At 35.1% G+C, this 27,837-nt stretch overlaps 2 protein-coding genes across 4 annotated transcripts; both read left to right on the top strand.

The window, feature by feature from the left end:
• The first annotated feature begins 5,304 nt into the window (after positions 1-5,304).
• On the top strand, positions 5,305-9,356 carry LOC129800733 (2-methoxy-6-polyprenyl-1,4-benzoquinol methylase, mitochondrial-like). Its single transcript, XM_055845343.1, has 3 exons — positions 5,305-5,879; positions 8,184-8,623; positions 8,839-9,356. The coding sequence occupies exons 2-3, from the start codon at positions 8,394-8,396 to the stop codon at positions 9,278-9,280; spliced, it is 672 nt and encodes a 223-aa protein (XP_055701318.1). The 5' UTR covers positions 5,305-5,879; positions 8,184-8,393; the 3' UTR covers positions 9,281-9,356.
• Positions 9,357-12,600: 3,244 nt separating this feature from the next.
• Positions 12,601-27,501, top strand: LOC129800732 (85/88 kDa calcium-independent phospholipase A2). Of its 3 annotated transcripts, XM_055845341.1 has the most exons (8): positions 12,618-12,742; positions 12,990-13,155; positions 13,282-13,574; positions 13,646-13,816; positions 17,591-19,145; positions 22,791-22,878; positions 22,941-23,282; positions 23,347-27,501. In XM_055845341.1, exons 2-8 carry the CDS (start codon positions 13,116-13,118, stop codon positions 23,483-23,485), a joined length of 2,628 nt encoding a protein of 875 aa, XP_055701316.1. In that variant the 5' UTR covers positions 12,618-12,742; positions 12,990-13,115; the 3' UTR covers positions 23,486-27,501. The 3 variants fall into 3 exon arrangements, with proteins under 3 accessions (XP_055701317.1, XP_055701315.1, XP_055701316.1); XM_055845342.1 differs by lacking the exon at positions 12,990-13,155 and having other exon boundaries at positions 12,601-12,742; XM_055845340.1 differs by having other exon boundaries at positions 12,601-13,155.
• The last annotated feature ends 336 nt before the right edge of the window (positions 27,502-27,837 follow it).

Raw genomic sequence — 27,837 nt, 5'->3', positions numbered from 1 at the left:
CCAGTTCCACTAAAACGCAAAAATGATAGAATATACGACGCTGCAAGTTTGCTAAAGAACCCAAATTTTAAATGCAGACACAAATTGCTAGATCACGATTTGTAAAATCGCACAAATGCAACGAAGAGATGCATTTCAAACTGGATGGATTTCTTGCACTCTTTTGAGACCAATCTTGTTATAACCATAAAATGCGTATGTGTTTTGTCTCAAGGCTGAGGGTCAAATTGGCAAATCAAATTGATATGCGATTTTGTTAATGAAAAAAAATACACCAGCTTATAAATTATTTGGTGATTTGCATGCAAACTTTTTCGGAAATATCTCGTTTCTCAGAAAGAGCCATTTCTTATGCAATATATTGAGTCTCTTTGGGAGGAAAAAAATAAATAATTTTATTGTGTGTCCCAGTTTTGAGAGAGCTGACGAGAGCTTAGCATTTAGAGGAGGTTGATATCTTGTGAAATGTGAGATTGGAGCAGCTTTTTTTGTGCTTGGTTGATCGGAAAAAGATCATCTTTTGGTGCGGGCACCTTTCGTGTGGTTAACCTTCTGCCGCCGGTTGTAAATGGTCATCTGGAGGAGCTGGTGGATGCGACTTCGGAAGAGGAAATTAGTGGATGATGAGGTCAAGTGGCGCGTGGCCAGGCACCGTTGACCCCATCTCGAGAGACTGATGGCTCTTTTTGGGAAGATGATTTCGGATGCGATTTAAAAAAAAAAAATGCCCGCCGGAGAGAACAATGACCCAAACAGAGATGATTACTCAACGGATTTTGGGTATTCCTGACCACGAAATCTTGTCCACCTCAAGAAATTTCACAGTGATTCAATATTTTTAACATCTTAACGATTGGGCAATGATGTTAATCAATTCAACGTAAAATGTATATAAAACATGGTACAATGATGCAAGTTTGCGACTCCGAAAGTCACTATATCTTATGCTGCTTTTTGCCATTATCTCTTTATATTCTTTCACCACTTGAATCCTTTCGGCCACACAAAGAGCTTGTCCAGTCACCAAAATGTCTTGGATGTGATTCTTCTCTTACAATCGTTTTTATTTCTTTTGCGAATTGTACGGAGCTCTTTTTTGGGAAAGGGAAAGTGAAAACTTGAATTTCTGGTAATTTTTCTGACTATCGAGCCCACATTAAACAAGCAGAAAATGCCGCATTTTGCTTATTTAATAAAAAAAAGGAAAAGAGAGATATAACCGAAATATGATGTCAAATGAAGAATTATGAGTTGGATAATCCATGCCTCGTGAGAGATGAGACATCGTCAATTGCCACAGATTGCAACAGTTAATTTGCATGATGACGATAATATGGAATTTTGTGTGATAAAGGTATATTTCACAAAAAAAAACCATTGACCTCCTCTTCTTGCAAACTGCATCTTTGTGGAGAACGTGGTAAACGACCATGACCCTGTTTTCTGGACACGGTGATCTTTGCGCTTTTTTTTTCTTAACCATCCAGCTCCTCCGCCTCAAAGACAAATTAACCATGGCAGAAATTCCAACATTTAACCCAATAATCTATCCAAGTAAATCATTCAAATTTATTTGTCGAATCAAATTAGCAGGTGAAGGTAGAATAGTTGCAGAAGAAGTTCTGCATAACAAGAATGAGCTCTGTTTCATAATTCCAGAATAAATGATCTTGCGCAAGGATCTAGATGAGCTTTGTAATTCTCATCTAAACAGACATAGGGGAAACTGGGGCACCACCAAACACGGGGTAGCACCAAACACTAACTTTTATTTCTAACTTGGACTAACCCTATCATTTCTTCAGTGAGCAAGCATCCCTATAGCCCTTTCTTGACTTTTTCTCTTTAGTCGTTAGTCGTGAAGAATTAAAAAGAGAAAGTCAATAAAGGTCTATTTTTCCGTTCACAATCTGCTACAACCTATTAGACCGAAAATTCCTCTATCCCTATAGCGTCTATAAATTTCTATAAGTCTTGTCCTCTGAAGTCGAATATCTGATTAAAAAATCTCAGTGTTTGGTACTACCCCATGTTTGGTGGTGCCCCAGTTTCCCCTACGGCTTTAGCCGAGAGACGACTTAGTATGGGAAACTACCCGTCAAATAATTTCGTAAGATATAATTTAAGATTTCTGCAGAAAATATCTACACCTCTGCTGAAAATCTGCCGAGAAATCTGTAGATATTCCTACGAATTTTATTTGGGCTTGGGACAAAATTCGTCAGAATTTTTTGCAGATTTTCTGACGAATCCTGGTGCACACTCTAACGAATTTCTGTAGATATTTTGCCGATTTTCTGCAGATTTTTCTACATTTCAGACTTTCCAGATAGCTGTGTCAGAAAAGATGGAATATTTGTTTGCAAAATTCAATAGAGTTATTATTGGTAAAATCACAGTGTTTATATAAAATAAAGAATTCTGCGACGCCGTGTTATAAGTAGAGAATAGTGAAGTGAAAACTTTAAACAAAGTGTCGACCTAAATTTCGTGTTTTTGTATCATTCGATTGGCGATTTTTAAGAAATTAGTATTTTTGTCTTGAATCTTTTTACTCATCTAAAATGTTTAATCGGTAATGCTTGTTAAGCAGAGCATACCATTTTCTTTGTAACTGCTGCAGTTTCTCAATAAATCAACAATATTTTTGCTGAGAAAATGGAGACAATGCAGATTTTTTATGCAGAAATTCTGCCGAGAATCTGTAGATTTTCTCTAAATGTACTAGAATATACCGTTACAATTCAAAAAACATCCGAGTAAATCGGCAGGTAGAGCAGTGATTTGACGGGTAGTAAGGCGTAGAGCAAAGGTGTGCAAGAAACCGTTGAAACCGAATTAACGTCAAATGAAACATGTACGTCAATGGTCAAAACACTACTATAACAAACTTATTTTGACGTTAATTCGGTTTTAACGGTTTCTTGCACACCTCTGGCGTAGAGTAACATAAAGCGTAGGTCTGTCCAGCACACAAAAGTATGGTAACTCTACCAAATTTCGGCCAGCTCGCAATTTCGGCCACTTATTTTGTTCCTCAAAGGACAATGGGCAGAAATGTATGGGAGCTGGTCCAACCCTTCGCCAGAAATGGGACTAGGTCCATTTTGTAGGTATTGGTGTATGACTTAAAAATTACCGAGACCTAAGTCAAAATGGACTGTCAGTCCTTGGGAAATTAACAATATCCTTCTCAAAATTCACAATTTTGACAATTTATTACTCGAAAACGGTCTAACCGATCTTAATAAAATCTGGGTCAAAGTCGATGACTTAAGCTTTAAACAAATGTTTTCAAATTTTTCCTCTGATTGCTCCATCTGGTAGCTCCCATACAAATTAGCTATGTTTTTATGCCATCGCACATTACAGGGCAACAAAACGAAACTTTTTTTTCGTTAAATGGGAAATCACAGGTATTTTCGGAGTCCTTGGTGTATCTTGAACATATCACCCGAAGAAACTTATAGTCCATCACGTCAACTGTTTGAGACATCTTAAAAGAAATTGGTAGAACTATTTTTATGAAACTTGCTTTTTTTTTAATTTAATGGCCTCTACACACTATGAGAAATTTCTTTAAAAAATGAATTTTTAAAGAAAATTTCCCCTATTCTTGTAGGCAGAAACATCAGATTTTTTTTAAAAAAGGCAATTTTTGACGAAAATTGCTTCTAGTTTGTAGACACCATATCGTAAGTTGTTGACGCCAAAGAACGTTTTCTAAAAGAAAACTGAACTCAAGGAACATTTTCCTAAAAGAAACCGTATACATATCCCTCCATTTTTCTTGTATCAAGATTTTCCTCAAATATCCTCGAATATTCCATAATTCCGTTAAAATGATTGCCTCGATTGCATCGTTTTGTCGTCTTAGAGAAATATTCTCCTTAAAAAAGGAGCTAGGATTGCTGAAGTTCATAGGGTTGTAAAGGTACCGTTACTAAAAAAATTTATCAAAAGGTTCTGAGTATAAATTAAAACATCTTTTCCTCTGAATTTATTACTCAAAGTATTTAAATAACGGTATCTTTTAGGACTCTTCGATCTTTAGAGGTTTTAACTCTTTTTTCAATCAGAATATCACTGCATAAGAGACATTTCTCTAGATACAATCTTTTTTTATGAATTTGAAGGATTGTAAAAGATTTATAAGGAAGATTTGGAAAATTGCAGGGAAAATGAAGAGATAAAGATATGGTTTGTTCCAATAAAATTTTCTTAGAGTCCTTATTTATAAATTAATCTAAAAAGGACCAATATACGATTAACCGTTATTGTATAAAAGGAGTTTTGCAAAAAAAATCATTAAATTCTTATACATATGTTTTATGCTTTAGTGTTTTTTCTAAATATTTTTGGCGTTGGTACCGGATCAAAAGTTGTTACCTTTACCAATACCTATTCGATGGTATAGGTCTCATTCGTGGCGAAAGATTGGACCGTTTTGCCCATTGTCCTTTCTATCAATTTTTGGTTTTTTTTTCATATTTTAGAAATTATAGGGGAAACCGAGGTAGAATTAGCCACCAAATGCAATTTTTCATTGAGTCAGGGGCCCATCAAGCCTAATAAAAAGTGAAGATATTTTTCACTTTTCTTTGTAAAAATTTTGCAGATATTGCATCACGACTTAAACAAATTTCCTCGTAGTTCTTGTATTATTTTGGCGAGCTTTATAAAATATGTATTTTTAGATAGCTTTTAATGCACAATTTCGAAATATATCAGACTTATAAGTCAATTCTCTTTAGGAAAAAACTTGCCAACAGTTTTCAGTGCCTCTATGCAAAAACATATGGAAAAATGAAATGTTGAGAGGCCCCTGATTGAGTATAATTTGTACAAAATAAACCTTCAATCACCTGTGAAGAACCAATCTTCACCTGTAAAGAATCTCAGCTACCATAAGCTTATCTGGGTTTTTATTAACCCTAAGCCCAACAAGGTTTTGGTGTTTATTTCTCAATTTGTGTGTAAAACAGTTCTTTATTCAACTTCCAGTTTATACCTGACTTGCCCCACTTTCCTCTATCTGTACGAAAAAATCGTATATTAATGTAGCCCCACCTGCTCCTATTTTCATAATTTTATTTTGAAAAATTTTAACTTCTCTAACTCAAAGAGAGCAATGTTTTTTGAATAATTATTTAATTTTGAACCTTTAGGAAGGATTGACAATTTACAAATGAGTTTTACAATTTTACAAATCTACAAAATGGAATACTTATCAGCCCAAGAAATGACCAGAACATTCTTAAATCTGAAAGGTAATGTGGAATAATTATTAAAACAATTGTATAATGAGATTTTCTAAATTTGTCTTATGAAATCATAAAATCTCAAATAAGGAAAAGATCAAATTGTTTCCCTACAAAAAAATCATAAATAAAACTCCCTATAAGAAACCGAAAACGTATTAAAAACTGCGAACTTCTACTGCAACTCTTCTCTGAAATTGTTGTCATTTATTTGCCCATTAACATGGATTATTGTGTCATCTGCAACTGTTGCAAAATACTTCAATTATCATTTCTCTGCAATATCTTTAGTGATTGAATTCTTACCATGATATTCTCATTAATATGAAGCAAAAATTGAGCAAATATTTACTTGTCTTTTGCAGCGTGCTAACCTCGAAAAATAAGGCAAATTAAACTGAGGCGTGCACTGAAGATATTGCCACAAAATATCGAGAAAAATTGTCACTCAATTGTAAATAGGCAGATTCAGTGGAATTCCATGTGAAATCAATTAATATCAATGTTTATTCTTCCAACGCGATTGCGCAAGATGCCGAAATTTCGAGTGGAGAAAAGATTTTGTTCCTCCCAAAAAAGCAGGAAATTAAAATGCGACAGCAAATATTGAATGTACAGGTAAGTGTCTTGCTTCGTCAATAGCGCAAAATTAAACAACTTAATATTTTAAGATAACTCTTCGTCAGACTTCTTAAAACCGTTGGGTGAACAAACATGAATGAAAATTTGAATACTTGAAGTCGTATAATGAAAAAGAGCGCCAAAGCCCATTAGACGAGTTGCGCGCAATAATTTTTAACGAGTGGTCGAAACATGGGATATTTAATTACGTGATATATTTACCGTATAATTTTAACATTCAATTAATTGAGGTAAAAACGATAAAAACAATTGCCAAAAATTATTAAGGGTACCAGGGGGATGACATTAGCTTTGAAGAATGCGACCAATTTTAGTGTAACTTTTTTCCTGTTTTCGTAGACATTTCACGAGATATCTCCGAAACTATGTAGGTTGCCAATTTGGGGTTTTCGGTTGCCCATTCTATATTAAATTGACTTTTATTTTGTAGTTGTATTTTTTTTGATAATTCATTCCACAATTATATCCAAAAACATATGGGAAACATAGGAAACGTCATGCCTCTGAAGGGTACAAATAAGTTCACCGATAGATGATGCTGTCAAAGTCTGTACGTACTGACGGTATTTGTAACCATGTCGTAATGATCCTTTTAGCTACATACTCATATTAATTTTACGTACTCATATTTATGGTAAATTTCATCAAAACCTCTTAATAATGCTAAATCACATCATAATTAAGACGAAGCATGGCAAAATTGAGCATACAGTAGAGTCTTCTAAATTCGAACGCTCGGGGGTTATTTTTAACATTTCTCACCCCCCAAATTCGAACAATTTTTTTCAAAACCAACGAAATTTATATATTAAATTGTACTTTGAATTAAATTCCCGTCCTTTTTCACAAGTCTTAGTGGTAACATACTTCCTTTTCAATTTACACGATCATAATGTATGTAAACATTCAGGAAGAAGCACATAAAAATTATTTTCATTCATCCAGAATAAGAATTTTTTAACATAACCCCACAATTGACATTTTGAATCCAAACGTCGCGTCGTTCGAATTTAAGAGATTCAGATTTGAGAGTTCAACTGTATTTGCTTCATTAGAAAACTTAAAAAAAAATATCGATGAACTTTTTCAAATTAACTTGCTGTTCGAATTTAAAAGTAGTCCGAATTTAAAAGAGGCGAATTAGCGATAGCCTACTATTTTGTCTTGGAAAAGTGTAAACAACATATTTCTTCACAAAGTTTATAATGACAAGTGACAAATGATAAATGACAAATGATAATTATGTACATATCTATCCATAATATATATAATATGGACAATATTTTGAATAAAATAATATTTTCTAATTTTCTTTAATAAAACTTGAATTTTCACAAAAGAAAACAGCGAGAACTTTTTTGTACACCCAATAAAAAGTCACTCACATCTATTAATTACATCTGAATACTTTATAGTAGCTATTAAGCGCAGAACGTAGTTATTTTTATTTTCTTGTTAAAATAATGAAAGTCATTTTTTCTTATTGAAATGTTATTTGATGAAATTTTGTGGCATTACCGCTTCTCGTCACTTTGTACTGAAAATCATATTTTTATATATATTTTTTTCATTATTATATGAAGTAAATTAGAGAAGTGGTTATAAAGAGTGGTAAATATGTTAAAAAGTTTTAAGTAGTCCATCATTAAATTTTAGGACCAATGGTATATGATATTTATATTGCTTGAATCTATCCATCGGTTTTTATAGTTTGTGCTGCGTGTATTTATTGTCTGTCTAAGAATAATAGATTTTTTTCATGGTGTGTTTTTGTTTTATTTTGTATAACATATCAATTAATAATATAAATAGACTTTGACAAAATGAGAACATATTTTAATTTACACTGAATAAACTGAATGCTTAGAAAAATTAAACCAAAGTGCCGGATAACAAAGAGCTGAGTGTAGATCTAAGTAACTAAAATTTGACTTACTGTACATATAATGGTTTTTTTTTCCAGAAGTGGTTATTTCACCCTATATGAATAAAATATACAACCAGTAAAATGATAAACACTATGTTTATCGCTAATAAACATTTGAAGGTCTTTTTTAAAATTATTTTAAAGATAATATGTGGAAAGGGAAACTACACTATATTGCAGACTTGAAATATTTTTGCTCAGAGATCTACAAGATTCATAAGAGAGCTGTAAAGAGTTAATGTAGTGTTATAAAACGTGATATAAAGTCACATTCGACTGAAGAAGTTTAGTTAGGGATTTCTGAAATAGATTTTTCAAGGGTATAGAAATGTTTTCAAAAATTACACTTTTAGCCAAAAACACTCATGGGATTGCAGTGAAATCAAGAGTTAGGTGTCTAAGGACTCAAATGCCATTAGTTCTACAATCGAAGCATTCACCAGATGGCGAAAATAGAGCTGACAACTTAACACACTTTGGATATCAAATAGTTTCTAAGGAAGAGAAAAACAAGAAATCTCTTAAAGTGTTTGAGGATATTTCCCAGTCCTATGATTTTATGAATGATGTGCTATCAGGGTCTTCATCGGATGTGGAGAAATATCTTTGTTGAAGAACTTGGACCAAAACCTGGTTCAAAGCTCCTGGACATGGCTGGAGGTACGGGAGAGATTGCCGTCAGACTCCTGAACTACCTCTCCAATACTCAGTCAGTGAACAAAAAGCAAACTCATCTTACAATTAGTGACATAAATCAACATATGCTCAATGCGGGGAAAGCGAAAATAGAAAGGTCAGAAACTTAGAATACCAAGAAGACATAAGGGGAGATACTGCCTTATGTCTTTGAAATTTACTTTCGAATACTGAAACTTTGAATTCTATTTCGAAAGCTTCAATTTTTAAGACTTCTATTCCCTTCAATTCAGCTGTACCTACACCATTTCTGACCCTCATAACTCTTCATTGAGAAGGAGTAATCTTGAGTAATAGTTCTGAACTTTTCAGGTTACCTTACAGGGACAAAGCTAATTGTGTGGTAGACTGGGTGTGTGCAGACGCTGAGAATCTTCAATTTGAGGACAATACCTTTACAGCTTACACAATGGGCTTTGGGATAAAATACTGCTCTCACATCGATAAAGTTCTAAGTGAGGCTTATCGTGTTCTGGCTCCGGGAGGAAGATTTCTATGCCTGGAATTCAGTCATCTGACCAATGAAACTCTTCAGAAAATCTTCAACACGCTTTCCTTAACAGTAATTCCCGCAATGGGACAACTCCTAACCGGGCAGACGGATATATATAAGTATCTGGTAGAGAGTATTCAACTTTTTCCGCATAAGGATGAATTTGTGAGGATGATTCGTTCTGCTGGCTTCAGTCACGTTACTTACCGTGATCTCTCTCTTGGGCTGATCTCAATACATTCGGGTTTCAAGTTAAAGTGAAAGACCACTAAACTTCTAATCTTCTATATACAAATTGATTTTTCTCGATAATCCATATAACCCAGTGTTTTTTTTAGCTGGATTGGTGTGTGTGAAAGCTAAAAATAAAAATTAAGTAGGTTAGAAGGAACACCAATTAGGTAGAGAACACCTGTTGGCAGTTACGTCTAAATATTGAAATTTATTTAGTCTATCTAATAAAATGCAATTAATGCGACGTGTTCTTTTTTACTCATTCGTATCTATCGCATACATACTGTATAAATCATAGAATCAATCGAACTTTTTAGCAACTTAGATCAAAAATATCTCGAAAACTGAAACTGTCCTTAACAATTTGTTTTGTGGATTTGATAGAGAATTTAATGAGCTACATTTTCGTCTATGAACAGCTTTTCTCTCAGATTGTTTTTTAACCTCGAAATTGATGTTCAAACGAAAAATTGAGAGAGATTTTTCATAACTTCAGGTGTTATTGTTTTTTTTCCTAGTGATAAAGTAGCACAAGCTCTTATTATAATATTTAACCCATTCCTTACCATGGTATTATACATAATACGCAAATTGAGTGATTTTAGATGATTTATTCCTGGGCAACTGATACTCGAATTACTGTCGGAAATGGACTTTTAGTATCTTTAGTCTTTCAGTTACTTGGGAAAAATAGTTCGATAGAGACGAAAATACATTTTATTATTGTTTTCTTGCTTCGCGGAAGGTCATGCAAAATTTTTGCTCAAAATGGCGGACGGAAAATTCGACATCCCGTCGAATTTGTTAAAATTGGCCTCTTTCCTCTTTCCTGATTTGAATTCTAGTTGCCAATTTGTTTTCTTAGATAATTACTCTATCTAAAGCAATTGAGTTTGTAATGAATTAATGCACAGAATTTAAATTCAGTGACCGTTAAGACGTGTGTTGGAGGGCGAATCCCCGCGCCCCCATAATAGATAAAAAAAAATTTTTTTTCAAAAAATTCATCTATAATCTGTAGGAAACTAATCCCAAAATATGAACATTCTATCTCAAGTAATTCTGGTACATTGACTGAATAGGTAAATGCTTAAATATCGATAATCTTTTAAACAGTTGAATCTTTTTGTTCTGACTACACTTTTACTCCGCGTGAAATGTATTCTACGGCCGATTCATTAAAAAGAAAGGCCCTGCGGTTATGCAAATTTTCTCGATGCATAAAGCCATTTCGCGCGCTTTTTTCGGTTCTGAAAATGTGCATAATCCCGGGAGCCGGGACTGGAGTGTATTTTTTTAATCAGGGGTGAAATGATAACTTTGGCTCTCGCTAGTATCGATTCGACACTATCAAATCTCTAGTATCGTTAGATCCGAATGATGAGATGAAATGAGTGTCGGCTCTTCTCGCATTGTCGACTCGTTATTGTGACACTTTGGGACAGTGCAACATAACCTCACTCTTGCTTGTTTTGATTTTGCACTTGAAGTTCTTCCAGTGATTTAATTAATTTTAAATTAAAATACGAACTCAGAAATTTTTTTTCATGAAAAGTGTGGTAGTAAGGAATTAAGGTAACTCAACATTCATATTGCGCGAGAAGGTACAAAAATTTTGGAATCAAAACCACTCTTTGGAGCTTCCGGAAGTTGTGTTAGTAATAAATTTTCACTGATATAAAAATCTATTTAATCACACATATCTTTTTTATTTGCTTCAGATTTTTACAAAATAATTAACCCTCAAAAATTTGGCGAATGCTGTTATTGAAAAAATGGTTCTAGGCATCTCAGGAATGATATCCTTCTCTATTCAATCAGTGCGTGGATTATTGTTCGATTGTGGTGCTTTATAGTTGTCAAGGAAGGGCAGAAGCTTTGAAGAAAACTAACGAATCTGTGCTCATGTCCAACAACTCATGAATTCCTGCTGTACAGATTCAACTTAATTACCATACATAAGAAATTTCTCCTATAACTTCCTGGACAGCAGTGCCCCAAACATGACACCGAGCATGGTAAATGTTTCCTCTGATGAGCCTTTCCCGGTCGGTGCAAGGATAATTTTGTGATGGATTGAACATTATCAACATAATATAACTTTCCACATTTGATTTGGCCTAGAATATTTCAAACAATTCCATACTTCATGGTGAGCCCAGAATGAATAAAATTTCACAAGAACTATTATTTATGACTAAAAAATTTAATAAAGAGGATTTAAGGGAATAAAGAAGGTATTTATTCACTAAAAAATGTAAAATTTCCACTAAATTTCACTTCGAAAGTACAAATCGACAGCTCCAGAGGTGTCGATAATTTAGTGGCGAGAATTATCGGCACTAGCGACAAAAAATGCAAGTTATCATCTCGGTTGTCCATTAAGATTAAGATTTGTCTATGGGTCGGTTATATTCCTTGCGGAACCGCTGCACCCAGGCCACTTATTTGGGCCCATTATGCACTCCCCATTCTCTTGTTCTATCTTAACCCCCAAGGCGAGTAAACCTGCTCCATATCACAGTGCTCTGTGTGCGTTCTGATACACACAGTACCGCTTTATATCACGGTAAACCAACCTTGGTTTGTGGATCTGGGCAGTGAATGAGTATTTGTATTCGACTGAACTCTGCATGTCGAAACTTATTTCCTATACCAACCTCTCTTTTTAGGCGATTCATTGTCAATGTATTGACATTACTTTTCCATTCATTCACTGGACGAATTCGAGACTATTACAGCAGCTGAAAAATCTGCAGCTGCCTAGTCCCGAACCCTCGACCTCACAGTCACAGAGCCACTGCTCTATCCACTGATCCACTGAGGCCCCTCGGTTGTCCATAATCAACACTCGACAGTAGCGATGGGACAATTAGACAGACCCACCCGGCAAATTCTGCAGAATTCTGCAGAAATTCGTCAGATTTGAATTACTAACTGCCGAAAAATCAGCAGAATTTCTGCAGAATTTTGTTCTAAGGTGGATCCGATCGTTGTATGAAAATTCTGCAGAATTTTCTGCAGAATTTCTATAGAAAATTTTAAAATTATCGGCAGAATTTCTTTAGAGTATTTAGATGATTTCTACATTTCTTCTACCCTTTCTAATGTTTCTAAACATTATTTTAACTAGCCACACGAAGTATCCGATTGAATGACAAGAAACGTTAAAATTTCAAAAGTGCAGAATTGCAGATCGAAGTTTTGCTGGGGAGTTATCATTTCACCCCAGGTTTCTAAAGCCGTTAAAATAAAAATAAATTTTTCTACATTATTATACAGATGGTGCTCTTACTTATCGACTTTACTTACTCGTATAAATTACGCGTAGTAAAATCTACAAAAACTCGTCTAAAGTTGTGCATTGTAGTTGTCACGCAGATTTTTGCAGAGTTTGTTCGCGAATCGCAGAAATTTGTTAAATTTTGTGCTAATTGGTGTCCAAAACATTATTTTCTGCTGTGCTTAGCGAGAGTAGAATGTTAACTGGTGAGATATAGCTTCATTTCAATCATCATATCACACAGCCAGCCAGCTAAAAGAGCTCCACCAAAGTCTCTGTGTGTTGTCTTCCTTCGAAATTCCATTGTTTTTTTGGCCAAAAATTACAAAGAATCCTCCAATTCATCCTGAATGTCGATTGACCATCAGCTTCCTCTGACTTCTTCATGCTTTTCTCCCATCCGGAAATAAATCATGTGACTCACTGACGGTGCGATCGAATGATTTTTGCCAGCCCACATCGAACACGTAATCACAGAAATCCTTGACTTTGGACTGCGCGAAAGTTTCTCTCCCACCAAGAAAGGGTCATCCGGACGATCAATATCTCGCTAAATTGGCCAGTTTAGTGGCTCTTTAGATGGCTTGGCTTGGTTTTGGTGCATTAGCTTCGGGTTTAGGTACGCATTGTCATGCTTTTTCCTCTCACACAATTCCCTGGCATTCCACATTTGCACATTGAAATCTCTTTTGGGAGAATGTTCTGGAAGGAGTTGGTTGATGGTGATTTTGGGGTGTTTTTGTAGTTCTCCAGAGGCTTCTGGGTGGCGATGCACCTCCCAATAAAGTACAGGAGATCAAAGCGGACACGCTACAGAGTCTCCAGGTGCTCCATCGGGATGATTCGATGGTGCTGTATGCGCCGCCACCGGGTCCGGGAGACAAGAAGGCTGTGTATGAGATTGTCCTCCATAGACCCTATAGCGAAGGCGTAAACACCTCCTTCAGCCTCTACCGGGCTGCAAGTCAGGATGATGCCGAGGAGAAGTTCAATGCTTTTGTCCATCGACTTCCTGTCTTTGTGCAGATTGTCAAGGAAGTAAGTTCAGAATCTTGTAGGAATATCCCCCTTCGTAGTCTACTAAGGTTTCTTCCCCAAAATCCTTGCAGATGTACAACATAAATGGTCTGCAGAAAATCTGCGATACTCTCATTGAGAATCCTTCCTGGTCTCTGGCCCATCTCGTGGCCTACTTCAATCTCACGGAATATGTTCTGCAGGAGAAAATCTTCGAATTTATTGACTATCCCGATCACAAGAACTACATGTCTCCGCTTCAGGTAAGTCCTCAAGATTTCCCTTTAAATGATCTTCTCAGCTGTTCAGAGTTCTCAATCAGTGCTTCTCAAACATTCCCTGCAATTGCTCAAGCGATTTTTTATTGCCTTCCAAACGTCCAACATAAAGAGATTGCAAAATTGGCATTTGCTGTTTGTGACTTCCTGGGAGGGCTTTTTTATTAGAATTTCAAATAGGTGCTTCGAGCAATTGGAGTAATTTTATTTTTCAAGTTTGATGACCTCATGTGACCTATTGAACAAAAGAAAACATTGAGTAATCCTTTGTGAAGATTCTTTTATTGGCAAGAACAGAGATTCAGTTGAGGTTCTTTGGGCTGGAACAATGCAATGCCGAAGACTTCAATGAAAGCTATTCTAGAAAATTTATAGCTTAAGAATTATTAATGTTGAGATAATAATTTGCAAGTGAAGCTAATTTGAGCCGGAACAATACGGAATTTCTAAACAGATAATCAATTTCTCTAGGATTTCCCATACAATGGTCAGCAACCGGCTAAATTTATTGACTTTTGCTGGACTTAATTATGCTCCAGCTTACAAAAGAATTCAGAGCAATTTTATTGTCATTATCATTAGAGATGAGAGTTGATAGGGGCACAAATGAAATATTTACCTCAATTTTCTGATTTTAATTTCAAGATTTTGGGTATCATGCGCTTAATAGCCCAGATCTCATTTTATTGATTACACCGATTACACCTATTTGTCCGTTTTTGGAGTATTGAACATTAAATCATTGATGGATAAATCTAAATTTTTGGGTTATATGTTTAATTTTTTTTAAGTAACCTTTAAGTAACCTTGTTTAAGTAACATTGTTCATTTGTATACAATTCCATTAAAATCCGCATGACATTTAAAAGGTTTGACTTTAGGAAATTAAATTGCTTCCAACAATAAAATCATTAAGTAGCTCATTATTTTTTAATTAATGTTGAGAAAAAATATTTAGAACTTCTTCTTTATTTAGCAGTATTTCGCCCTTAAAAAATCGGATTAGTACAATAACAAACTGAAATAAAAAGGCATAAAAGCCTGTTTAAATTTAAACGGTTAGCCGAGACACATACCGTAAAGCTAGACATATTTATCGTTAGTTATATTTTATTTTTTCTATTAATAATAATAATAAAAATTTAGTAAATAATAGTTTTTAATAACACAAAAATAGTGATTTATCCTTGGGAAAGGGAAAATTAAGGAGTTATGAACCAATTCAGCATAACAGCGCATTTTAAGAGGGGATTTGTAATCCTTTATTGTGTTTTAGTAAAATCAAAATTGAATTTATAATTCAGTTTACAGGGAGTCCCTCTTTGAAAGAATTTTTCTGGACCGAAAAAAACTCGCGAAGTAAAATTGCATGCAGGAAATATCTTTGGAATAACTTATTGAAACGCCGTGATGTATGCAAGATGTTTTCGGCGCAAATTTTTCAGTATATTTTCAACGCGAACGATTCATAAGAAATGCATTTTGAAATAACCGCTTAAAAAATATTTGTATACGTTTAGGGGAATTTTAAAAATGATTTTTATAAATTAGCTCCCAATAGTAGGCAATTCATATCAAATTCTTTCAGCCCATTTTCACTGAAAGCGGAACTCTCTGTATTTTTTTTACTGAGATATTCCATTCCATTTCAATCACAGTTTGATTTTCCGTTTGTTCAGTTTGAAAAGTGTCTTGGTTAAAAGGTAAATGGATTTCTTGCTATTTGCACAAAACGTCGTTTATGTTCAAAGAATTCAAACTCTATCAGAATCAATGTTTTGGCCTACTAATTTTAAATACTGTTTTATAAATCAGATCCATAGAGAAAATTTAAGGTATTGATTATTAGAAATGGTTGAGATTATTATACTTAGCTTATCCTTGAATTTGTGAATATATGCAAATGTCATAATAAATTCCATGATTGTTTTTTCTATCTAATTGTCGGAAATTACATCTTTACGATACATTATAACGTAACGGTATATTCTAGTACATTCAGAGAAAATCTGTAGATTTTCGGCAGAGTTTCTGCATAGAAAATCTACAGATTCTCGGCAGAATTTCTGCATAGTAAATCTGCCTAGTCTCCATGGTCTCCATTGTCTCAACAAAAATATTGTTGATTTATCAAGAAACTGTAGAAGTTACAAAGAAAATGGTATGCTCTGCTTAACAAGCATTACCGATTAAATATTTTAGATAAATAAAAAAAATGCGAGCAAAAATACTAATTTCCTAAAAATCGCCAATCGAATGATACAAAAACACGAAATTTAGGTCGACACTGTGATTAAAGTTATCACTTTACTATTCTCTACTTATAACGCGGCGTCGCAGAATTCTTTATTTTATATAAACACTGTGATATCACCAAGAATAACTCTATTGAATTTTGCAAACTTCAGTGAAAAATATTCCATCTTTCAGACACAGCTGTCTGGAAAGTCTGGAATGTAGAAAAATCTACAGAAAATCGGAAAAATATATACAGAAATTCGTCAGAGTGTGCACTAGGATTCGTCAGAAAATCTGGAAAAATTTCTGACGAATTTTGTCCCAAGCCCAAATAAAATTCGTAGGAATATCTACAGATTTCTCGGCAGATTTTCAGCACAGGTGTAGATATTTTCTGCAGAAATCTTAAAGATGTCTGATGAAATTATTTGACGGGGCTTACGGTAGATTTTCGAATAGGTTTGGCTTGGCTCTGTAATGGCTATGTTTCTGCGAAAGGTTATTACAGAATGGGATCAATAAGTCCCGTTCCGAGCCTAATACGGGCTTCAGACCTAAGACTTAGATATATATGGCTTAACTGCACTAATTTCTTATCATTATTTTCTGAAAAAAATTAATTTAGGATTGGATTATTAAAGACAAATGACCTATAGGATTCTCTAAAAGCAATAAAATTTCTCTCATGATAATGTAAAATAAATAGAAAAAATATATTAGCGGTAGTGAGAACTAAACTTGTTGATAATCTCAATATTTACCTTGAAAGTGTCTCGGCTTACCTTTTTATCGTTATAAAATTGAGATAAAGAATCAAACATTAATACAATAACTGCATTTTAAAACAATCAAGATAATGCATGAATGTGAAATCTTATGGTATACGCTTTATTCAAATTTACATAATATATAAGAATTTTAGCGGAGACACACTTAAGTAAGGAAATCAGGGTAAAATCTCTATTTCTGATTTCTTAATGTAATAAAACAGAAATCCAAAGTTCAAAGGGTAGAAAACATTTCTGATTAATCTTTAAATTCTATTCTATGCTATGCTATTAATTTTTCACACAGTTCATACATAACTTGCCATGTTGAGAAGTAATTCTATATATAGTCCTCAATTTATTATTCTGCAACGTCAGTCTTCAAGAAGTTCCAACTTTCTTGTTTCCAGAAGTACCGGCTTTGTTTGAAAGTTTATCGATACTTTAGCATAATTTTTTTTTTACAAGTCACACTTATCAGATATTAAAGTTGTCGTTGCTTGCAAAATTTCTCATAACGAGCATTGCATAATAAATTTACAAGTTAAAGTGATCTTAGTAAGAAGACAAACTTCCTTGACGGATGTTAGAGACAAATATTTGAGAATCTCTGCCTTTTTGTTCGGGAAATTCCCAGATAAGAGACATTTTTTTGATGGCTCAAAAATTCAATAAAGGGGAATGACACTGATGGGGACTTTGAGCTGTCCCGATAAGCTCGAAGCTGTGATTTCAAGCGGCGCTTAATTTCCAGCTGGCTGTAATGTCGGCAAATGCTGAGATGGTCAAAACTTTGCTTCCTCTCTGCAAAATTGACCATCTGGATAACAATAGTAGTTCGGTGTATCATTATGCCGCCAGCACGACAAAGGATATCATTAATATCCTGGCGGCTAAGAGTACAGTGAACATGAATCACTGTAATTCCGATGGGTACACTCCACTGCATCTGGCTTGTTTGGCGGACAAGCCAGAATGCGTGAAGGCTCTGCTGCTCGCGGGAGCTGATGTTAATATCTCAGCTCGGAATATCAGTGCGATTTACAATAAGAAAACTGAACATGCGAGTTCAGTGGCAGAATTTCTGCAGACCAATCCCAATAAGTTGGTGACGCAAGATATGAAACATGGAGGAACTCCTCTGCACTGGAGTTCCTCCAGGGAGGTCATTGAGGCTCTCATTGAGCGGGGAACTGATGTCAATGCACTGAATTTCGATGGGAGGACAGCTTTGCACATTATGGTGGCTAGAAATCGTCTGGATTGCTGTGTGGCCCTCCTGGCTCATGAGGCAGAGATAGATCTGAGGGATAAGGATGGGAATACTCCGCTGCATTTGGCTGTGGAGAAGAAACTTGTGCCAATTGTGCAGTGTCTCGTGGTTTTTGGGTGTGACATCAACATGAAGAACAAGGAGGGAAAGACACCGAGGCATATGGTGGGAAAAGATGCTTCGGGATCAAATGATGATATGATCTTGTACATTTTGCATTCTGTTGGGGCTAAAAGATGCCCTCCGGCCAGCACAAAGTGTCCAATTGGCTGCAATGCCACTGGGACTTACAATGGGATTCCACCAGCTACTCCCGAATCCCCAGAATCAAGGGAACACATTCAGCAGATGCTGGCATCAACGGCAAGAGGGAATCGACCAAGTTTGAGCAAGTGCAAAGATCTCCTGGAGAAACAGCAGCAAATTGTGGACACAACACCCGTGCAGAAGGGTCAGAGTGTCATGGATGCTCTTCTGGGGATGTTTTCTAGCAAAGTAGTCAAAGCTGAACCACCCCTATCACCACCAGATGCCCCTCTAATTGACATTGAGATGACGTCTGCCGAGGCAGAAGACAAGGAAACAGCCTCAGCTCAAACGGAAGAAGAACAGGAGAAGCGTGGGAGGCTTCTGTGTCTCGATGGAGGAGGAATTCGTGGTCTAGTCTTGGTCCAGATGCTGCTGGAGATGGAGAAACTCTCTCAAACCCCAATCAGTCACATGTTCGATTGGATGGCAGGAACCAGTACAGGAGGCATCTTGGCACTTGGATTGGCTGCCGGGAAGACCATGAGGCAGTGCATGTGTCTCTACTTGAGAATGAAGGATCAGGCTTTTGTCGGTTCCAGGCCATATCCCAGTGAATATCTCGAAAACGTGCTGAAGGAGAATCTGGGGGAGTTTACAGTAATGGCGGATATAGTGGCGCCCAAAATCATGGTGACTGGTGTAATGGCGGACAGGAAGCCCGTGGATCTACATCTCTTCCGGAACTACAAGAGTGCTAGTGACATTCTAGGCATCGTCACGCCTACAAGTAAGTAAAAGCACTATCTTTTAGCATTATCTCCGCCCATTGTAACTATAGGCCACGCCCCCTTTCTGGAATGTGTTTACTAAGAGACGGATTGTCTTGTCTTTCATCGGTATTTTCCTTTTAAGCAAAGAACTTTTTAATTTTCCCATTTCATCGAAGCAGTGCAAAACCATCTACTTATTACCTACTAAAAATAGGCCACGCCCCCTGGTAGATATAATTAAATTTGTTTTTTATTTTTATTTTTCTATGTTATATAAAAATATTCGACACGTTCATTCAAGAATCATTTAGAATATTCTCAGAATTTTGTTGGTCCAAATCCAAAGTATATTCTGTCCATGAGATAGTAAGACACGCCCCTTTGCTTAATTTTGAACAACAGGAATTGGTTTCATTTAATTTTTGTTTTTTTATTTTAAGATATTGATGAGGATTTTTAACGATCCTCCGACCTAAGTACAGGTAGTTCCGCATTAAGTGACAATGAATTGAATGACTTTCATATGACTTGTCTATTGGGAGGTAATTTATAAAATTATTTCTGGAATGCCCCTAAATGTCAGCAAATAATTTTCACGCGATGGATTTGAAATGTACTTCTTTTGAACAGTTATTATTATTAATCGTATCGAGACACTTTATTTGGTATTACAATGTAATCATTACAAGGTGCCTCGTGTTGGAAGAATCTGCTGATCGTAGATCGCCCAGGAACGCCTTCCCCGTAGTGAATACTTCTTCCGTGCTCCTGAAGGTTTTATTACGCTTTATCACAGTGAAAAATGTCTTTTTCTCGACATTGAACATTTGACACTGAACATAATCTAAAAATTTGTCGCCGAAAATATTTTGGATACATAATGGCGTTTCTGTAACTTATTCCACGGATATCTCCTGCGGGTATGCAATATTTCTGTGTCACTGCAGTGAATTCTAAATGTCACACAAAACGAAATTCTATATCCTGACCGTTGCAGTGCTTCTATCAGGTCGAAATATTCCACACTTAAGAATTTAAAACACGCCCATTGGTAAATTTTAATATTTTAAAAATAATTTTTAATAATTGCACTATTTTTATAAAAAAAATGTTTTCGAATTTGAACTCACTTTGAGAACAAGGACCTAACTATTCTTACCCTTTTAGTGACTCTTTAGTATTTTTCCTATAAAAAAATAAGCCACGCCTCTGCTAAATTTTTGATATCTACATCTGATTCATTGCTTCTTTGTTTTTGTTTGAAATTTAATTTTGAAGATAAAATTACTCTACTCGAAATATTGTAAGCCAAATATCTCCACTATTTCAGTGTTTCTAAGCGTCCAGTAAAGTTTTCTGTCCATAAAAATTAAGCCAAACCCCTTGGTTGTGGCAGAGCTCTACCAACCTTCAAAAGATAGTTAATTAGATTATAAAGCCTTCCCTGAGACCTGCTTTCTCTCCCTCTCAACTCTGAGACCAACCTGGAATGGATAAATATCAATTAACACCCGGATCGAAAACCAAAAATTTGACACAGGCTTTCTTCCAGCAACTTTTATTTTTACATCCACTTTTTCTTCTCCTTTTTCAAACTTCTTTTTCACAAAAGTAATCTGCTCCTTCTTCTAATTCGGTTTGACATTTTTAAAAAATTCTCTCCTTTACTCATATTAGTATGAACTATAAAGACTCACCAAATATATGGAAATGAACACTGCCTCGCGAGTGTCGTTTTAACCCTTTAACGACGAGACAGCTTTAGATGATCAAAAATCAGCAATAAAAATAAAACCGATAAACAGAACTTGTAAAACGTCTTATACATCTAAACTTCGAGAAGCAAACAGAGTCTGATTTGGTGTATTTTTTGTCTCTATGAACGATAGGGACAAAAATAGCCCAAAAATTTAAGTTACACGGTAAAAAATTTCGGCACATATTTATTCCAAAAATTAGATCGTCCACGAACACCATAATTTTTGGCATAATCTTGTTCATTTTATGAGACTCAAAAAGATACCCAATATTAGTAACGAATTTGTTCCAAATTGTAGCTCGTCCACGGACACCGAAAATTCTTGGAATAAATTTGTACCTTCTAGGAGGAACAAAGAGATACCCAATATTAGTAACGAATTCGTTCCAATAAATAGCTCGTCTAGTATAATATCGTATCCCTCCTCTCACACTCAGTCACCCGTCACCGAAGCGAGGAGGACGCCAAATCTGTGGCAATTTTCGTGCTACATGGTTTCACATTTTTAATTCGAGATTCCCTTCCTCTCTTGCTGACAGCACTCGCATATGATTTCGTCATGCACGCGTCTGTAGAAAACACTCTTAAGTTGATTCTTTTGATGTTCCTTATGAACTTTCGCTACCGAAATCCATCTCGACTGAAGTATAGGCCTGAACTGTAAGACGAAATCACTTACACGGATTTGTTCCAGACAATGGGAACAAAAAGATTCCCCATATGAGTAACAATTTACAACAATTTACTTACACCGAAAATTTTTGGAACAAATATGTTACAGATGTAGGAATAAAATATTGTTATAAAAAATATGTACCAATTTGTTCCTGACAGTGGGAACAAAACAGCCGAGTGCAACAAATTCTGTTCCAAATTTCGGGAACAAATTTGTATAAAACGAAATCAACTCAAATTTGTAGACGTTCCATTCTATCAAAATGGTTCCAAAACAAAACTTTAACAAAATTGTTTAACAAAACTTTTTGCAACAAAAAAAAATCTTTTCTAGGTGCAAATCGATTCCAAAAAAATTTGTCCCAATAAGGTAAAGTACCCTCTAGTCGGCCGGCTCCTTAACTCGGCCAGTTAAATTATTTAACCAATTTTTTAACGTTTAATAGTCAATTTCTATGAAATTTTCACTGATTTACGTTATATATAATATAATACACCTTATAATGTTAAATCGGTAAGACCATATTATAACAAATCTAAGTAAATTGAATAAATAGTCGCACTGGCCGAGTTAAGAAACCGGCCGACTACAGGGTACTTTACCTTATTTTGGTCAGTGTCCAAAAGTTTCTACCGTGTTTTTTTCTGACAATACCAATGACTGATAATTTTCACTCTAACGAAAAATGTTATGTTTGATTATTGTAGTTTCCTTTTTCAAAACGGTTTTGATTAAAAAAAAAACTGGAAGTATAAAAAATAATTAAAATTAATTTTCAATATGAGAATTTAAAAATTCGTAATTTTTGAGCTTAAATATTTATCATATAGCAAATAGATGGAGACTCGCAAAAAAATATCCTAGATTCCTTCAACCTTCTACTTTGCAATTACATATAAATACAAGAAAGAAATAACTTTAGGTAGTCAGGAAGAATTATTTTCTTTATGGGACACCGGTGTTCCAATCGTCCTTAAGGGTTAAATTTAGCAGAATTTAGCTGAAATAGCTGAATTGAAATCGATTAGCATTTAGTGGTCGCTGGGATTGGGAAGTTTGAATAATCTGATCCGAATTTTGAAACCGGGTAACAATCCTGAAATCCCGGTTATTTGGAATTAAGAGGCGTGGCCTAAAATGATGGGCGGGGCTTATTTAATGCGCTCTCTATTTTCAATTCGTAATTTTGAGAGAGATACTGAGGAGTTACCGGGAATTATTTTGCAGATCATAGAAGAATTCCACCGCCTGCTCCAGAGGAGCAACTTGTTTGGAGAGCAGCTAGAGCTACTGGAGCTGCTCCATCCTATTTTAGGTAAGTCTTTTTAGGTAAACTTTTGCTTCATATAAGAGGAGACTCATTTTTCTCGGCTTCAGAGCTTTCGGTCGTTTCCTGGATGGCGGTTTGATTGCCAATAATCCCACCTTGGACGCCATGACGGAGATCCATGAGTACAACATGGCTCTGAGGCGTGTTGGACGGGAGAAGGAAGCCATTCCGCTGTCTGTGGTTGTTTCATTGGGCACAGGGATGATTCCCGTGACTGAGCTCAAGGAGATCGATGTATTCCGACCGGATAGTATCTGGGATACGGCAAAGCTGGCCTACGGGATTTCAGCCATAGGTAATCTGCTCGTGGATCAGGCGACAGCTTCCGATGGGAGAGTCGTGGACAGAGCCAGAGCCTGGTGCAGTATGATTGAAGTTCCATATTTCAGGTAGAAATTTTCATATTAGCTTTCCGGATAGAAATTTGTCTGAAAATGAAAGAATATTTCGCAGGTTCAATCCGCAGCTGTCAGAGGATGTTCCCATGGATGAGAAGAGTGACCAGAAGTTGATCAATATGATGTGGGAGGCTAAAGCATATATTTATGCTAACAGGAACAAGGTCATTGAAATGATCAATTTGCTGAAATAGCGGTTAAGATAATCCCATCGTTGCACAAAAAAACAACCGATTTTTCTCTTTTTCCCATGAGAATTTCCTCAAGAAAGGGATTCTGTTTCTCTCTCTGTCAGATCTCTTTATCGGTGTTGTGTGTTGATTTGTTTGTTGAAGAAGAAGAGGGAGAGGATACAACTTCTTACTTAAAAAAAAAACAAGAAAAATCAACTTGGTGTAACGACTGGGATGGTAAATTTTAGTAACCTTTCTCCACGTCTTATCCTACTGTGAATTTTCCCTCCGTTCGAATACTGATAATAATATCACTCACTCACATCATCCGAATAGAAAAGGACTGCAAACATTAGAAACTTCGCCAGAAGTGGTTTTTTCTTAAAGTTATATGATTTATTTCTCTATTTTTACCAAGGGAGTGACATTGGCTCTGAAAAAATGCGACCGATTTTAGTGTAAATTTGTACCTGTTTTCGTACACATTTCACGAGATATCTCCAAAACTACGTAGGTTGCCAATTTGTAGTTTTCGGTTGCGCGTTCAATATTAAGTTAGCTTTTATTTTGTATTTATATTTTTTGCTAATTCATTCTACACTGACAGAAAACAGCTTATAAACCCAAAAATTTTTTCGGCACGCTAGAAACATATGGGAAACATAGGAAATGTCATGCCCCTGATTTTTACCTTTTATAAACTGATTAGTTTGCTATGGGATCGATTGGGAATGTAACTGACAACTTTGCAAACTTTTCAGATCATTAGAAGTTCATGTGATTGCCGTTAATGGCGCTGAAACCACTGGCTGAAAAATATCACGTACACTCTTAGAAAAGTAAACGAGTAAAACTTACTTGAATAGATTAAATCTTTTCCTTGCGATTTTCGATTAACTTATTTTAGAATTGATTTTACGTCTATTTAGATGTAATATTCGGAAGAGTTGTTTCAACTCTTTTTATCCTAAAATTTACATGAAAGGAATGTAAATAAAGCACCGAAAAAGTTTTAAAGACGGAAGATGGAAGACTTGCTCGATGAAGATTCGTGCCAGACGCAAAAGGAACTTACAAAACCACGCCTAAAGGTTCTATTAATGATTCAAAAGCAAGGAAGTTGGGTGCCTTATGAATTGATACCAAGAGACGTCGAGCGTCGTTTTTCCACGTGTCAAGAACTGCTTCAACGGCTCAAAAAAAAAGGGTTTTTTGCATCGCATTGTAACTGGCTATGAAAAGTGGATTCATTACGACAATCCGAAGCGCAAAAAATCATGGGGCAAGCCCGGGTATAAAGCAGTATCAGTGGAAAAGCCGAATATTCACGGTTCCAAGCACATGCTTTGTATTTGGTGGGATCAGGAGGGGAATTCTGTAACGCTCTGGCAATGCCATGTGATAAGTTGGGTTCGAATCTTAGGAGAGCTTTTTCGAAAATGCGATTCTGTAGCCGTGGCATTGTCAGAAGTCACATATTTGAGATTTCTGGCAATTAAAATGAAATGAATGTTGTTAAACAAATTAACCAAAGACGTACTGTATTTTCATAAAACCATCAAGTAAAGGGATTTCATTAAAAATTCAATGAATTGCATTTTCGAACTCATATGATATGACAAAAAAAGCTCGAATGGCATTGGCAGGTTTCGAACACACGCGTGACAATGCCACGAAAATTACAGAATTCCCCTACAGGACGGAGTAGTGTATCATGAGCTTTTAAAACCCAATGAAACCATTACAGGACAACTCTATCGAAGACAATTGATGCGTCTGAACCGAGTTCTGAAGTAGAAACGGCCCCAATATTATCAAAGGCATGAGAAAGGCTTTCTGTAACATGATAACGCTCGGCTTCATGTTGCAGTCCCGGTGAAAAACTATTTGGAAACGTTGAATTGGGAAATCCTACCCCACCTGGCATATATTCACTGGACATTGCTCCATCTGATTACTACTTGTTCCGAACGATGACTCGTGACCTGGCTGGCAGAGATGGCAAAGCGTCTCAGCTTTGCGGAATGCTCGAACTCACGAGATAGAGCTCACCGTGAATTAGTTTTTTGCGTTTTTTGCATACTCTTTTGGTATTACTGGTCTTCTAGAGATCAAATTGATTCATATAAGGGAAGAGCACCAGCGATCGGCAGTGTTCCTCGGATCGTCAAGTTATTGTCATATCATTGCACCCTTTTGCACCAATTAAAATGAACTTTTAAAAATGATTAGCTACTTTTTACCATTTAATTTTCAAAAGAATACAGTGCATTAGTGGAAATTTAATTTATAAAACTAATTTTCCGTGAGACACCTGATTAAATTCGTGACGATCCGAGGTACAGAGTACATAGTAGCAATTACATCTATTTTTTATTATTTTTTGTAAAATTTTAAAGTTCAAACGCACAGATATAGTTAAATGGATCACTAATATGCCGATTAGCATACACAAAAATACCAAATAGTCTTTTGAGGCTTATATTTTCAACTAAATATCGAACATGTCTCTTAACATTCTGATCCGGGGTATTTTTCCCTTATCACAAAAGCATTTGAAAATCAAAAAATCTGTACTTAACCGATTCATTACCGTCAATTTTGAGAAAAACCAAAAACATGGTTTTTGGAGGGGATGGAGGGGGGTTATTATTAGTAACCCTTTAAGGACGATTGGAACACCGGTGTCCCATAAAGAAAATAATTTTTCCTGACTACCAAAAATTATTTTTTCCTTATCGCATTTTCGTTTTATTTCTTCAATTTTCTTATATTATTTTCACCTAGTGCCACCGAGTATGAGATAAGGTAATACGGTAATGGAAAATTTTCGTAAGAGTTGCAATGAAAATGCGTAAATTAACGAAATACGGTGAGCATTTTAATCTTCGCATGGTCTTCATCTTTCTGCATATATACTCAGCCAAAACTCAATATTTTTTAACAAGATTTTCACCAAAAGAAAGCTCATTAAATTCTCTTCAAATGACACTGAGAAGAAAAAAAATCTTTAAAAACAAATGAAACAAAATCGGAGGAAATGACCATTTTTGGCGATCACGTTTGCAGTCCGATCAAAATAATATCACAATTTTTATCCAAAACTTAGAAGTGTGAATCTTTTATAAAGCATATATAAATATCGAGATAATAAATCAATCAACTCAAGAATTTTTCAGTAGAAAAGAAAGAAAAAGAAAAATAACTCAAAGAGTAATTTCTCGTTGATGATTTATTCTTAAAGAAAAAAAAAAACAAATTGCGTCGATGATGTTCGTTTTATACCAATTTTTTGAAGGTGTTTTGTACCAAATATTTTTTAAAAGATGTGAAAATAGAAGAGTAAAGTAATAAGAAAATCATCATTCCAGTTTTGTCGTCTATAGAAAATTATCCTAAAATTAATCTTGAATGTTTGCTCCTTCGACGTCGTCAGAGAAAAAAAATCTGTAGTATCAAGAAAAGGAAAGATAGAACATAATAAACCAAAAAAAGAGTGTTATGAATTCAAGCAAATAGAAAATAATATTCATTAAAGAAATAAAAAAATCATTTAATTCATCATTAGAAATTACGCACACATGACAGGATTTATTGTCAAAAGGTTTAATAAAAAGAAAAATAAACTGTTGAATATATTAAAATCGTTAGTTCTTACACTGAAGAAGAAAAAAAAACAAAAATAATATAATTTTAGAAATATGTATTTTTAATTGGATTGCAGAGAACTTTATTATTAAGTTTTTTTCCGTGTTAATTTTCTTGGATGATTTTATGAGATTTTATTTTTAGCAATTAGTTTTCTATGCAAATTACTGTGATTTGTTACTATTCATTCGAAATATTTATGTTGCTTTGACAGAGTATATTTTTAAAAATATTCTTTTGCAGGATTTAACATTTCAAATATTTTTCATAATAAATCAGGATTTTGCTTTATTTCTTGGAGATTAGCATGGAAAAGTAAGAAATTTTGTAACGAAAATGATTTGTTTATTGAGATGAATAATAAAGTTTTATCTTGGAAAGAAAAAAAATCCTCTAAAACTTTATCGAAGACCTTTTTTCTCAATTTTTTCAAAAAATCTGCTTTTCAAGCCATTTTCTGCAAACTGGTTTTCCCAAGAAAAAATGGATTATGATTTTGAGAATCTTCAGGCCACGCCCAAAAAGATTAAAACTTCGCTCACGGTTAGGTAAGTAGATACTTCTGTTTTAGATACATGGTCCGTCTTTGTTTAGTAATTTTACAAAATACTGGAAGTCCTGAGATTATGCACATTTTGGGGATTCAAGAAAAACCAGGCGAAGTGGTTTTAACCAAGAAAATTTGCATATGCGCAGGAGATTTCTTTACGAACTTAAAAAACGCC

This window comes from Phlebotomus papatasi, chromosome 2, assembly GCF_024763615.1.
Source record: "Phlebotomus papatasi isolate M1 chromosome 2, Ppap_2.1, whole genome shotgun sequence".
Taxonomy (NCBI): Eukaryota; Metazoa; Arthropoda; class Insecta; order Diptera; family Psychodidae; genus Phlebotomus; species Phlebotomus papatasi.
Note: the sequence above shows the minus strand (reverse complement) of the source record. Positions and strands in the feature narration are given on the sequence as shown.

What these genes read in the sequence shown, in the direction of transcription:
- LOC129800732 (XM_055845340.1), top strand. Translation starts at nt 13,116, where the DNA reads ATGGCTTGGCTTGGTTTTGGTGCATTAGCTTCGGGTTTAG. An exon ending in ACTACATGTCTCCGCTTCAG is followed by an intron (nt 13,817 to 17,590) that starts GTAAGTCCTCAA and finishes CTTAATTTCCAG; the next exon opens with CTGGCTGTAATGTCGGCAAA. An exon ending in GCTGCTCCATCCTATTTTAG is followed by an intron (nt 22,879 to 22,940) that starts GTAAGTCTTTTT and finishes TCTCGGCTTCAG; the next exon opens with AGCTTTCGGTCGTTTCCTGG.
- LOC129800733 (XM_055845343.1), top strand. Translation starts at nt 8,394, where the DNA reads ATGATGTGCTATCAGGGTCTTCATCGGATGTGGAGAAATATCTTTGTT. An exon ending in GGGAAAGCGAAAATAGAAAG is followed by an intron (nt 8,624 to 8,838) that starts GTCAGAAACTTA and finishes TGAACTTTTCAG; the next exon opens with GTTACCTTACAGGGACAAAG.